At 37.9% G+C, this 15,650-nt stretch overlaps 1 protein-coding gene across 1 annotated transcript in view; it reads right to left on the bottom strand.

Annotated features, from left to right (window-relative positions):
- The window catches only part of LOC105539952 (microtubule-associated serine/threonine-protein kinase 4), a 360,921-nt gene that overhangs the window by 279,136 nt on the left and 66,135 nt on the right, over positions 1-15,650 (bottom strand). The window contains exon 2 of the mRNA XM_011980417.1: positions 10,562-10,593. Within this exon, the coding sequence (XP_011835807.1) occupies positions 10,562-10,593 (32 nt within the window). The remainder of the gene's footprint in view (positions 1-10,561; positions 10,594-15,650) is intronic.

Below are 15,650 nucleotides of genomic sequence, written 5' to 3'. Positions count from 1 at the left end.
CCGGGTGTGTGGCTGCAGGTTTCCCCTTCAGCAACAGTGTTAAGGGGACACTCTTAAGGCAAGTTTGAGGCTTTACTTTCCAAAATGTTCAAAGAAACTATGACAAACATGGTGAAGTCAAGCAAACTCTATGAGGTCTACCCTTTATTGGGTCCATACTGTGGGTGTTGATGCTCGCATTTCTTTATAAAACAAAACATACCTGTATTAGTCTGCTCTCATGCTGCTAATAAAGACACACCCGAGACTGAGTAATTTATAGAGGAAAGAGGTTCAATAGACTCATAGGTCCACAAGGCTGGAGAGTCCCAACAATCATGGCGGAAGGTGAAGGAGGAGCAAGTCATGTCTTACATGGTGGCAGGCAAGAGAGTTTGTGCAGAGGAACTCCCATTTATAAAACCATTCAATCTTGTGAGACTTATTCACCACCATGAGAACAGTGTGGGGGAAGCTATCTCCATCATTCAATTATCTCCACCTGGCACTACCTTTGACACGTGGGGATTTTTACCATTCAAGGTGAGATTTGTGTGGGGACACAGCCAAACCATATCAGTACCCACTCCCTTGCTGATATCTGTTTTTCTAACCCAAGCATGTTGACCTCAAAAAGGAAAGGCTGCTTGCCAGTCCCTGGGAGTTAGGAACCCTAAATTCTGGTCATGGTTTGCAATCAACATATATACTCCCTGAGCACAAGCAAGCCTCAAATCTTCTGAGTCATTAGTTCCTTGTTTACTAAATAAAGATATTTTCAGTCAGACTTCTCTTAAGGCTTCTTCCAGCTCTGAAATTCTATGATTAAAATTTTCCATATAGACTGCTATAATATACCATATTATTCTGTCAACACCTGTCATCCCAAAACACAATTTCAAGGAGTGCCCTGATTACCCTGCTGAGAAGAGATGGCTTAAATCTGATAGAGGGGCCACTGAGGACAGGGAGTGAGTTCCCTCAAGGCCTAATGATACTGAGCCAGAACACCTGTGGGATCTGTCCCCACATCTGTGCAGAGAGCTCGTGTCCTTCGGGTTGACCAACACAGGGTACAAGTGAAAGAGCTATCCAAGGACACGGGGTCAACTGCCCCTTTCACACCTCTTCATGGAAACAGAACAGCCCCTGAGAAAATGCTACTCCAATGAGCTAGCTTTAAGGGGATTTCCCCAGCCTACTTTGTGGTCTTTTGCCTAACTCAACAGGACAAAAATATATGATATGGGGAGAGAGAAAGAAGGGCATAATTCCCAATATATTTTATTTATTTATTTAAGAAAACATACAGTACTTATTGTATGCCAGGTACTGTTATAAACACTTTACAAATATTAATTTAATCCTCTAAATAATTTGAGGACACAATGACATTATCATTCTACTTTAGGAAACTAAGGCACATAGAGGTTAAGGTCACACAGTCGGCTAAATGGCAGAGACAGGATTCAAACCTAGGCAGTGTGACTTCTGAGTCCATGCTCCGAAATGCTACTCAGTGATTATCTATTGATTAACAGATGTGAGAAGGTGGCTTTTAGTGAGACAGCACAGATACCCGCCTCTCTCAATGGGTGCCTCTAAATAAGCGTTGCTGAAAAGCACTGCTCACTAAAAAACTTTCCCCCAATCCTACTTAATTCTGATTTGCTAAAAAGTTATTCCAGTAAATATGAAATAGGGAACTTCTGCTCCTGCCTTTGGCTATCCAAAAGCTATGCACACCCACCAAAACGCTAAGAACATTAATTCTCAACTGGGAGTGGCATTTTAGCTTTACCTTGAAAACTGGTTAAAAGTACTCAAGCCTCTACCTCACCCTGCCCTCAATACACGCTAGACTCTGATTTGCATTCCCAAGGGTGTTTGGCAATGCACACAGATTTTTGACAAACCTCCCACAGGTAACCTAATCCTCTCCCCTGGGACAAAACTAAGGTCTTCGTATAATTTTCAAAGGTAAGAAGATCAATCCTACATTGTTTCTATCTCCCAAATCTCTTCCCTACCCACTTCACAGAAGACAAATGCATGTGTGATAAGGAAAGCTGCAAATACGTACCAAATACCGAACCGGCTCTTCGATGAATATAGAAATGCAATTGACATTCTTCCATAGTCTGAAATCCTCTCTTTACTCTCAGGATAGATTACACTGTTTTCTTTTTATATAAACATGCCACTTTAAATGCTAATTCAGATGCGACACTCGATTTTTTTCTTCATTTTGTTTTTGGGTTTCTCATATTCAAAATGACACTGGACTTCCATATGGCTTTGACAATGGATATTTTGAAGTCTTGCTTCAATATTTGTGGGAGTGGGAGGACAGAAAGTGCTAAGAAACCTAAATTCATTTTAAAACTTATTCAAATATGGTTTACATGTCCTTTATTTTGTTTGAATTAAACTCTTTCCCTCTCTTCCAGGAAATATTGCCTTTACTTTGCTGAAAATCTCACAAATGTAATTCAAGTAAGTTGAAAACCAAGGTGATTCCCTTTCCTTGCCTGCTAGAAATAATCTCATTTTACTCAAACTACTTTTCTAAACAGGCAGTCAAGGCAGTATTTTCTGATATATAACAGGCCTGAATGTAAGTCTTTTTTAAAAAATACACCACACACACACACACACACACACACACACACACACACACATATCGACCTATGCCCATTCAATTATACAGAAGCTCACTTCATATCTGGTGTCAAAATTAGGAATTCCAATTTTAGAAATACCCTAATCCAATACATACAATTCAATATGATTGAGACAGGAGACAGCCAAGGGTCCCTGACAAAATCCCACTTTCAAGCCTAAAACAGCCTGAAGGCTGAAATACCAGACTGCAGGTCCTGGATGAAGCCCTCCCTTTTTCAGCTGATTCTTTCGGAGTAATGCCCACCTGCACCCCGGGAGGATGAGGTAGAGCCTCGGGAAGTTTGCACCCTTTGCAAAGGGGAGGAGCCTGGCCTCTTCTGTTCCTGTGTGGTGACCTGGGATTCTATCTGTGAGGTGGGAAACCTCCTAGCAGGACTCTCTCTCTCACTTTGCTGAGAGTTATTTTTCCTTTTCATCCCGTAAATTCCATTTTCCCCACCCTTCTGTATGTCCACGGGCCTAATCTTTCCTGGTCGTGTGAAAAGAGCCCAGTTTTAGCTGAACTAAGGAGAAAGTTCTCCAACAAATATATCTACTGTAAGACAAACTATCTCAGAAGTCTGGCAGGCCCAGCTCCACCCAGAAGCTACCATCAAGTTCCCCTGCTTTGTAGTCCTAACTACCTTTTGACAATATTCTCTCCCTCTGTTGGTCACTCTCATCTTTCATTTCATCTCTGGATGCCCTCTACTGTCCCTAACCAAGAAAGGCAAAATTAGAAAGCGGTAAAATAAGTTCATTATTCTTTTCATACATTTATTAATGCATTCATATGGTAAAATGGTTCTCAATACCTGCTCAACTTTCTGCTAGCCTTGTTTCTTGCCAGTTCACCAGAAGCATCCCATTAATGAATCGTCTTCTGCTGTACTAAATTTAGTTTGGGTGACAACCTGTCCTAACCAAAGGTACATACATTTCAGTGAGGTACCAAAGGCATCTCCAAGATCTGGCAGATGAATTTCTAGTACTGGAATGTTTGACATGTGGCAGATGTGTTTAAGATGCAAATCCCCTTTGCGGTCAGAGGGGGTGGACCTCCTAGCAGACCTGAAACTATCAAATGCCAGTAGATACCTAGCCCACTTATTCCAAGGCCAGCCCTAATAGACTCCAACCACTCTCAGAGGAATAACGAAAGGGTGAATGGAGAAAAATCATAAAAACATATAAACCAAATACAAAATTCTAAGTCCCCCATCTGAGTGAATGAATCCCCCCTCTCAGCCAATGGCATTCCAAAGCAAACCTGAAAAACTAGTTCAGGCCATGATAAGAAGAGAGGGTCAGACATGCCTCATGATACCCTCCTTCCCTCTGGAATTCAGCACAACTGACCAGCTGACATTAAAACAGAGATCTTAAGACTGACAAAGCAGGCTCTTTGTAGTAAGAGACCAAATTCCAATGTGACTCTAGTATAGCATCACATGACAGATAGCAGGCCCTGAAAGAAATTAAAGTACTTTACCCCAAAATATATTTTTTGATAGATTTTTAAATGGCTCTGCAAATCTGTCTCTTGTGAAGAAAATCTACACTCTGTAGAGACTCTCTTCCCTTTCCAGAACTTTTCCTGATCCAGGAGAGATTAAGAGTCTGATACCTTTTAAGGCCTGACAAGAGACATTTACCATCTGTTCTACATAATAAGAACCCTGGTTTCCACAATCACTTATCTTAACCCGGACACTCCTTTCTACTGATTCCAGGTCTTAGATAAGAACTCTTTCAACCAACTGCCAATATCAGAAAATCTTTGAATCCACCTATGATCTGTAAGCACCACCCACCCAGCTATCCCACCTTTCCACACCAAACCAATGCATAATTTACATGTATTGATAGGTGTCTTATGTTTCCTGAAAATGTATAATACCAAGTGTAACCCAACCATCTTGGGCACATGTTCTCAGGACCTCTTGGGATGATGCCTCAGGCCTTGGTCGCTCATATTGAGCTCAGAATAAATCCCTTCAAATATTTTACAGAGTTTGACTATTTTTCATTCACAAACCCTATAAAGAGGAATATTGTTACCAGCTACTAGTATTGTTGCTAGAACAGTTAATTAAAATAAGTAAAACCTTTTAAATTGCCTCTGGGATAATTTGAATACTCTCAGCAACTCCTCAGCATGCAGAGACATACTTTTCCAGGACTATTATACATATTAGGAGCTGCTTCTGCTTTGGGTTCCTGCTGCTGGATATTCTTTTTTTTTTTTTTTTTTTTTTTTTGGAGACGAAGTCTCGCTCTGTCGCCCAGGCTGGAGTGCAGTGGTGTGATCTCAGCTCACTGCAAGCTCTGCCTCCCAGGTTCATGCCATTCTCTTGCCTCAGTCTCCCGAGTAGCTGCGACTACAGGCACCTGCCACCATGCCCAGCTAATTTTTTATATTTTTTAGTAGAGATGGGGTTTCACTGTGTTAGCCAGGATGGTCTCGATCTCCTGACCCTGTGATCTGCCTGCCTTGGCCTCCCAACGTACTGGGATTACAGATGTGAGCCACTGCACCCAGCCTTTTTTTTTTTGAGACAGAGTCTCACTCTGTTGCCCAGGTTGGCATGGGCATGATCTCAGCTCACTGCAACCTCCACCTCCTAGGTTCAAATGATTCTTCTGCCTCAGCCTCTGGAGTAGCTGGGATTACAGGCATGCACCTCCAAGCCTGGTTATTTTTTGTATTTTTCAGTAGACATGGGATTTTTGTCATGTTGGCTAGGCTGGTCTTGAACTCCTGACCTCAGGTGATCCACCTGCCTTGGCCTCCCAAAGTGCTAGGATTACAGGCATGAGCCACCGCGCCTGGCCTTGGATATTCCTTTAAAAGCATCCTTAAAGCATGTGTGTGGACATAAAGATGGGAATAATAGACACTAGGGTCTAGTAGGTCTACTAGTGCAGGGAGACAAGGGGGAAAGGGCTGGAAAACTACAGTTTGGGTACTATATTCACTCACTACCTGGGTGTCAGGATCATTTTTACCCCAAACCTTAGTGTCATGCAATATACTCCTGTAGCAAATCTACACATGTACTTCCTGAACCTAAAAGTTGAAATTATTTTTTGAAAGAGTTGGAAAAATTTTATAAATAAAAATACATTTAAAACAGCTGTCGCAATCAAATATCATAAACCAATCCATCAATCAAGCAAGCAAGCATGTGTGGCCAGAGAACTTAAAGCTAAGAAACTGCCAAGTGTCAGTCACTGCTTCTACTAAAATGAAGTGATAATTGCAGATAATTTTATAGATCCCAGACCTACAAAGCCATGAAACAATGCACCAAGGCTTATAATTAAACAAGGTGGAGGAAAGGTCATTTTAAGTAGCGGGGAGAACCTATTTGCTAAGAATAGATAATACAGTTTCCTCCTTCTCTGTACCAAGACATCTGAAAGACCACTTAAAAGCAGGAGGCGGCACAGGAGCTGGCCTGGCAGATTTCCTGCTCCTCTCTCCAGGGTATAAACACCATCAAGGCACTCTAGGGAATTCCATGAAAAAAGAAGCCTCTCTGTCCTGGAGAGCTGTTTATTTAGGCAATTAACAAAACACAAAGGAGTCCTTTAAAAATAAATAATGGCTGCCAGGGACACCTTGGTTTGGCTCCTAACCATCTTGGGCTCACATCTTGGGCTTTTCCACTTTCCTTGCCTGAAAACAAACATTTCCCTGTGAATTTTTCCACTTAGAAATGTGATTTCAGGACTTACATGCAAAATATGGGTGGATTTTAGAAAAAAAGTACCACAACAATAATGGCACGTTCATAAATACAGACAGTACAAATTAGTTATTAGAAAAATCTAAATCAAACAACATGCAGAAGGTTGATGTGTTCCATACTGAATTGAAACCATGAAGGATCTGGCATCAGCCATCCGGCCGTGGCATCACCACTTGTCCTCATGGCGCAGGCACAGTGACAGAACCTAAGAGAACAGGGCAGGTCCATTGCTTGGAGGCTCCCAATCTAGGAGGGGGAGACAGATGTGTACAGACTCCACAAATGTCTGCACTATGTAGTTATTATACCGGGCACCTTGCTGAACACAAAGAACAGGCATTCAGAGTCATATCTCTTTGATGGGATAAAAATCTAAAGCAACAAATCTAGTTCTGAAGCTAAGTGTAATAATATGCCATCATAAATGCTATTATCTCATTTGCTTCATCCCCTGGCTTCAGGTAGTATACACTAAAGCATTTCAAGATTATCACAATTTATCATCATAATTTTTTCTATGATGTTCTGGCATTAACCAATTGGTATCTGCCACTGTAGATATTTTAGTTACTGTCAAATCATATTTATTTGGAGCAATCTTTATTATGAGATAAAATTAACCAAATACACACACACACACACACACACACACACACACACACACACACACAAATACAGGTGTGATATATTTTCTTATTCAAAATAGAATGTTTACATAATTGTTATTCAAATTACTTAAAAATCTACATAAATACTTGGTTAAAGCAATTTTAATCCTACTTCCATACAATCACTGAGTATTTTACATAAAATATTTCAAGAATACCAAAAATACAGAGGGTATAATATAAACACCCATATACACACTACCACATTAATGATATACGTGAAACTCCTTGCAGAGGCCTCTCAAATCCAATTTACTTCATTTTCTCCACTAGTAAGTGACCTTTATCATAAACTTGCTTTCCATGCATCTTTTATACCTTTACTGTAAATGCCTGTATTCAGAAACAACATATTGTTTTGCATACTTTTAAGTTTTATAATATAAATACCATCTTGTACCTGGAATTTGCTTTTAGCACTTATCATTCTATTCTTGATAATTATACCTGCTGATACGTATAATCTTGTCCAGTTACTTTACCTGCTGTATAATATTTCACTATCTGACTATATTATGATTTTGACAGGTAGCTGGAAGGAGGGAGATAAGACAATGTGATAACTTTAGTTCCAAGGAGAATGAGAGGGAAAGTACAGGAAGTATCTGGGACCAGAAGCAGCCTTGGCAAATGGCTATTCATTGAATGGAAAAAGAAGAGAAATAGCTAAAATCCAGCTGTCTAGGAAGCTGTAATGCCTCTGGAAAAGTGATCTGGAGTTACTTGATTATCTCATAACAGCATCTTGCCTAGAAAGCTGTTTCCCTCACTTCTCTTGTCTATTACCCAGTCACAATCATTGCTTCTACACCTTTTAAAAATGTTTATAAAACAAGAGAGTCTTCAAGTTAGTTCTCATTAAAATGATCATAAATAATAAATTAGTGAGGATCTGAATTTCTTTTTCTAGACAGAATAGTTTGCTTTTTTATACTTCCAATTAATAACAAAAAAAAATTTCCTGAGGTCTTTCATTTCTGAAAGCTTTCAATGTAATATATGTTTTTACCATGATTCTGGATATAAAAGTTATCTTTAAGCTTATTTAAAGCAATATTCAAAATTTTCAAAAAAATGTGGAAAACCCCGTAAGTTTCAGAATGCTGAAAATGCAATTTTAAAACTGCTATCTTTCAAGACATACAGATTTGAAGCAGTAGATATATCAAAAGAGGCCTTTTCAGTCTTTATCAAGGTACACACTTTCTAACAAGTTGGACCACATTGCTATATAATCAAAGACAATAAGAAATACATCACACTGTGTGCAGTTGCTTATGTTAATATGGAACAACAACAACAAAAAAGAGACTGAAAAGAACAGCAGGAGCAAATCTCTAATCTTTCTGGGAGAAGATATAAAAAGATTTCAAAGCATTTATGGAGGAGTCATGTACGCAGTAAATAAACAAAGTGTTAACAGGTTTAATTATCAGGTACTATTACGTTGGCTAGCTGATACTAATAAAGATACATTTGTGCCTTTCTTCATTAGATTTGTATAAAATTACTCTAGCATTTATTTTAAAAAGCATTTTCCCTTTCTCAAAGTCATAAAAGAACCTTGCACGAGGAAAGTAATTACTGGCATTCTGTACAGTATTCACTAAAAACGCTGAGTGACAGTGGGTTCTAGCACAGCTATATCAGGCATCGTTAATTCTCTGGGGAATATTCGTGTTTAACAGAAAATACAAAATAGCATGTTTATTTTTAGTTTATCTCACTTGAAAGTACTAATTTTCCCAGAATTCACTAAAAAAGTAGATTTGTGTTCACATATACATATATAGTGTGCTTCATGCTCATCATCTGAATGCTCAATTTACTTTTAACAGGGAGGGGAGTTTAAATGGCTCTGATGTAAGTCAAACTTTCTCTTACTATGTTTCCAAAGGATGGGCTCCAAACAACTTATGTCATTATTCTTTTTTCATTAAAGATCCCATTTTCTCAAATAAAGAAACTTAAAATACTTTCCTTATCACGTATTTTCACATCAACTCATGGCTATCAGCTAACATTAACAGAATTGAGACTTAAGTGCAAAAGAGGAAATTACCCTTAAATAGAAACATGAAATCTAATTCTGTAATTAACACGATCTTTACAATATTATTGGAAACACTAATGTGATAAAACAAGAAACAAAAAACAAAACCCATGTGCAATCTATTAAAAAGACTAAAAGCAAGATTTGACTGAAGTTCTGAAGCTTTCAAATAAAAGAGAAAGGGTGTTTAAGCCTTAAAGAAAAGTGCAAAAAAGCAAATGAGATTTTTTTCTATAAAAGTATTTCATGTAGTTTTCTATTTTTCTTTTGTCTTGTCCTGATGGGAAATATCAAAAAGTTTGGACTTTTCCAAGTTTAGGCAACAGAGTCCTAATCATGATGCAGAAGAGGAAAGAGTTTAATTCTAAGTCCATTTCCTATAGCAAACTATTTTCTGTTAAACTCTAGCACAGAGAGATGGAAGCTAAAAGCGAGTGACAATTTACCTTGGCACATTCTCCAAAAATAATAATCCAGTATCTGCCTGGCAGCCTAAGCTTGTACAAAAGACAGGAAGCAAAATGGACAGTAATAAAATGTTCACAGCTGATGAATTTTTGGTTCTTAGATGCAAAGGCTGAAATTTTCCAAGATTTAGCCTAGAATAAACCCTATATTTCAACAGTTACCAAATTTTTTTCTAATCCTCCAAGAGGAGAGTTGTAAAAACTTATCTTAAATACTATTTTTTTAAAGGAGGTGCTCCATCTACTAACTTCTTCAACTTAAATCAGACATCAAATGTAAATGTTTCCAGACCAGCCCTTACACAGTACTATCGGATAACAAATCTGACTTTAAATGCAGTCAAATATTGAGGGTAGTTAATTCTGTCCTCAATTTCATTCTGCAACTTGCTAATGGAAAAAAAAAACTATGATTTGTGCAAATATATTAATGGTCTTAAAAATAAAAGATTAAAACACACTATAAAGAAATCAAGTCAAAGTTCATAAATCCATTATTTTAATACAAGAGCATGACATGAATCAGTTCAGTAAGATCTAGATCTAATAATGGAAAGTTCAACTGATTCAAAGTCTCCAATTCAGATTCAAAAGTACATAATTTACTCCCTATAAAATCCATAGTATAAAAAAATCATGGATTTCAGATCATAAAGAACACTAATTCTTGATTCAGATCAATTTACACTATCTCCTGACCAAATAATGTTTTTGCTTGATTATATAACAGCATTAAAAAAAAATTAAGATTCTCCAACGAATAAATATGCATTTAGGTTTACAATGCCCATATGGAACAAACCCTGAAAATTATGAAATTATTACTGTTTGACTTTTATAAGTAAATTCAGTTTTTTGTTTTCTTCAGTTGATTATCATTCATTTTACAATTGCCACTAATGACTCAGAGAAGAATCATACTATAAACTATATATTAATAAAAAGAAAACAAGGAAACAAAATCCTACTACTTACAAACTTCCTCTTCTGGGGAGACTCAGCTCCTTCTGCAAAAGAAAAAAAAAAAAAACTATATAAGTGATGCTGCATTAACCTTAGATTACTATGATACCAAACGGATAACAAAGAACGTATCATCCCTCATTATGCTTGATTTGGCATTTCCTATATTGAAAACATTTTAATGTCATAATTTTATGCTGGATCCCTTCTTACACGGTTCTCTTTACACACTGTGTTTAAGGTACAAACACAGCTTATCTGAATTCCAGAGCAGAAAAACCAACAATCTTCCCAAAGCAACTACAGTAAAATACTGAGTTGAGTTACATGGCCCTACAATTGAGCATACGGAAAATCTGAGCAAGCAAAGAATTTATCCAAACAGGATTTAGCTATAAGAAGTAGGAGACATTTTGCAGGATTATAATTAAATGAAAGGTGCAATGAAAGGGACAATTAAATCGAACTATTTGCCCTCAACAGAAATATATTCATGCAAAACATTATGCATACCAAAGATTGCACTTTCTATTTTTTAAATGATAATGGAAAAGATTTCCTTTTGGTGTTATTTCTCAAAACATCCATTTATTCATTGGGATATTTAAAAGCAGCTTAATCAACTTCTAAAAGGTAATCAGACAGCCATGACAATTATTAGTGTGCTTCATAGTTTTAAAAGGGTGCCTTCACACTTCTCTCAATTTGAGATTCTTATCTACCTAATCATCAAGAGGCTGTGGAAAACCAAAAAAAAAAAAAAAAACCACGCAAGAAAACAAGCCAACCAAAGAAATAAACAAAAATAGATTCAGAAATAACTCTATCCACTAATGAAGTTTTCAAAGCTCAAGAATAATTACTTGCTGTCAATTATTGAAGAATAGGAAGCGATGAGTCATTTGGCTATTTAAACTCAAACTGAAGCCCACTATGACTAAATTTGGTTATTCATGCCCATAATTCTCATTTATTTTTCTGCCTTTCAGGTGCTTGAGCATTATCCTTTGAAAAGTATTTCCCCATCAGCTTCAAACTCACCTTTCCTGTCTCTTATTTTTATTGACTATTTCAATGTTTGTCATGGACAGCAGGCTTAGCTATCACTTTTCCACAGCAAAACTTACTCCAGCACAGCTTACAGAAAATGGCCACGAGAGTGTCAGACCAGAGCAGAGGAGAGCTCTGTGGCTGCTGCTTTAAACACAGCAGGCCTTACTTATTAACTGGCAAATACATTTCCATACAGATATAGTAATCACATAACTGTTTAAAAGCAAGAAAAACAATCAGCAACTTTAGGAATGAATTGTCATCTTCTTTCTCCCAATAGCAAATGTTTTCTTTTCAAGGGCTCTAGGGTTCAGTGGTAAAGTGCCTTTTTGTTTTGTTTTGCTTTGCTTTTTTCTTTAATCCTTGATTAGCTCCAAGAAATTATAGTGTTTGCTGAACTTGGCTCCCTGATTCTAAAACATAAATATACCTTCATTTACTAAAACCTCTAATGACAAGAGAAAAGTCTCTGACCAAGACCGTTTTCCTTGGGAATCAAAACATAAATAGAAAACCAATGAGTAATTTTCTATACATGGATCTTTGGTTACAACAAGCATTGAGAAATCTGTGTTGTATTCAGGTTAAAGAAAAGAAAAAGAACTTCCTAGATGTAATAGGTCAACACACTATATTTTTTATTTTTTATTTTTTAATTTTTATTTATTTTTAGGATGAGGTCTCACTACATTGCCCAAGCTGATCTCAAACTCCTGGGTTCAAGCATCCACCTGCCTCAGCCTCCTGAGTAGCCAAGATTACAAAGTACACCACACTGTACCAGACCCAGGCCATTTCTCCTAGAAAGAAATTGATACTACTGCAGAGCAAAAGGTCTAGAGACCAAATGAATAATACTGCTCTGTCCAGTAAGTTGATCTGACAGCCGCATAAAAGGTACCTGAGGTATTATCATTAAGAACAACAAAATAATAAATCAGATGTTATTTCAACTATATATGCAAATAGATCATTCAGAAGACATAAGAGGAAAGGGACCAAATGAATGTCCCGAACAGTTCCATCAATCATATTCCACCAAATGACCCGAGCATAAACTGGCTGCTTTGCTCTGAGAAAAAGCTGCTGAAACAGCAAGATAAGGGATAAAAACCAACTCTGCTTTTAATCAGAAGTCTTTCCAGTAGGTCTAGAATTATGAGTTCTAAACAAGGAGGAAGGTTACAGTGGGTAACCCAGCACTGCTGCTCCACAGGATGGCAGCCGAGATTCCAAGATGAGGAGCAAAGGACATTTAATAGGCCACTGTCAACTGACCTGAAGCTACCACGCTAACCAAGCTGAAGGAGCTAATCCACCTGACGGCTTGAATGTCAGGCTCAGGACTGGAAACTCAATTTGGTAGCAAATTGGAATCACATGTGATGGTAATAAAGTGAGAGAAATGAATGTGCTGTGGCCAAGACCTTGTGAACAGTAGCTGCAAAAGTCTGCAAATACCAGGAGGGCTAAGCAATTGCAGCCTGAGCAGGAAGCAGCTCCTGCCCTAATGGATGAGGGCCACATGCTGATAAATCTGCACCCGTCAGACGTAAATGAACGGCATCAAGGCATTTTATCGCCAAAGTCCCTGCGGTACTTTGTGTATGTGTCCTCATTTTATTTTCTTAATGTCAGGATAAGGTCACTAACACATACTCAGATAATTAGATAAGACGTGGAATTGGTCTGAGTCATAAACCTAAGCTCGTGCTTGACATATGTGGAGTGTGTGTTAAAAATTTACTGTCAGGTAAGAATTGGAGGAGGAAAGAAAAAGGGAAAAAAGAAAAAAACAGCAAGAAGTATCCATCTGAACTAAACAATTTGCTAATTGTTGACACTGGATTAAAGAAATTCTTAAGATTAAAAATTTCTAGATTTTCATTGATATTGATGATTCAACGACGTTTAACATTGTTTAGAGTTCCTGTTTATCATTACTTGCTTGATATTTTATCCTCCCCCCGGACTTTTACGTGTTAACTAGCAAATATTTGCATTAAAGATAAAGATTAAATAAAATTAATCTTGTCTGAGAATCCTGTTATTTTTGAGATCTCTCAACGTACCTGAGGATACCAAAAGATCCCTCCAATCCTGGAAGAAAACTCATGGAGAGTCTGACAAGAAAGAAGGGTAAATGATTCTGCTCCTTTCTCCCAGCCATCCTTAGCTTCAAAAAGAGAAGGCAACTGTTTCATTCATGAAGACAGGGGAGAAAACTGCAATGTTTTACAGGTACGAGCAATCACCACAGTGGTAATTTTAAAACTATTTATAATTTTTAGTATTTAACAGCTACTCATAGACAAACAAAACAATACCGCTATACATGCTGCACGTGTTTAGAAAATCTCTGAACTCTTCTTTCCTAACTAAGGGTAAATTTATGATTTGAAAGAGGACATTTACAGAAGCCCAAATAATATATGTAGATACTCCCTTCTTCAAGCCGTAGAGCTTAAATCTCCTCTCTTTGAGAGTGGGCTGAGACCTAGTGACTCACTTCCAAATAACAGAATACAGAAAGGGAACAATAGCAACATTATAGTGGGGAGACCTGCAGATACCACCATAACTGAGTGATCAAGGTTAACGTCATCAGTGGTAAGCCACGCTGACATCACGCTGCCATCCTCTGATATGATGTGATGAGAAGAACACTTCATGCCTGTGGTATTCTCTCCAAAATCCAGAACCCCATTCTAATCGTGAAAAAGCCTCAGGCGAACCCAAATGGAGGAACCTTCTAAAAACATGTGACCAGTGCCCCTGAAAGCTGTCAAGGCTGTGAAAAACAAGAATAAACTGACCAACTGTCACAGATGAGAGAGGACTAAGGGTGGCTAAAGGCAATGAAGAATCTCGAATAAACGAAGAATCTTGAATTGGATTCTCAATCAGAAAAAGGACATTAGTGGAAAACTTGGTGATAGCTAAATAAAGTTTGTAGTTTAGATGATAACAATGTCCCAATGTTAAAGTCATGATTTTGACAAATATATTAAGGTTACATATGAGGTCAACATTTTGAGGGACTGGAAGAAGGGTATACAATAATTTTCTGAGCTATCTTGTAAATGTTCTGTAAATTTTAAAATTATTCCAAAATATTAAAGAAAGCGTATCAAAACGGGGAGACTGGGAGAAGGGAAGGCTGGTGTGGGGCTGGAGAACAGAAGAAATGAACACATAAATATCTAAATATTCAAAGCTTACCTTAAGGTAATATTTAATACCAATTTTTTAGGAAGCTATAGAAATACTGTAGGTGAGAGAGATTCTGGCTAGGACCAGCAATGAAGATGGGAAGGAGTAGTCAGATTTGAGATACATTTTCATAAGATTTACACAGAAACTGGATGTGAAGCATGAAAGATAAAGCAAGGAGAAGTCATAAGTTTTTGGCCTGAGCAAATAGTTAGATGGAAAACTGGTTCAGCTTTGACATGCTACATTCAGGATGTCTGTCTGTAAGAATTCCAAGTAGAAGATTCCAAATAGGCAACTAGACAAATGAATCTGGGTGCAAGAAAAAGGTTAAGGCTGGAGGTAGATTTTGGAGTCATTAACACTAAGATTGTATGTAAAGCCATGGGACTGGATGAAATGGAGAGAATTGATAGAAAAAGGAAAACAGACACACCTGGTTACAAAGCCATGGGGGCTTTGCCATTTAAAATAAAGAAGAAGGGAGGATTGTGCTATACATTGTTAACTAACCTATTGCTCTATCCAGCAGCTGGGGTTCTTGAAAGCAACAGAAATTGAATGAGACTGGCAAGTAAACAATCAATGTATGGACGACTACTGGCACCCCTGAAGGCAATAGGATGATTGGGCAGACAAGGTCAGAAAGTGGGCAGGAACCAAAAAATTAAACCCAGAAAGTATGACCACACCCAGGGAAAAGCCCAGTTAGGACACCTCTGCAGCTGAACCTTGAGTGGGAGCTCAGCCTCCAGGAAGAATCCCTAACTGCCCCCACACACCTTCACTTCATCTCTCCTCGCAGGTGTCCTGTGAGGGTTACATGATCACACCT

This window comes from Mandrillus leucophaeus, unplaced genomic scaffold (genome assembly GCF_000951045.1).
Source record: "Mandrillus leucophaeus isolate KB7577 unplaced genomic scaffold, Mleu.le_1.0 Scaffold1042, whole genome shotgun sequence".
In the NCBI taxonomy this organism is placed as follows: domain Eukaryota; kingdom Metazoa; phylum Chordata; class Mammalia; order Primates; family Cercopithecidae; genus Mandrillus; species Mandrillus leucophaeus.
Note: the sequence above shows the minus strand (reverse complement) of the source record. Positions and strands in the feature narration are given on the sequence as shown.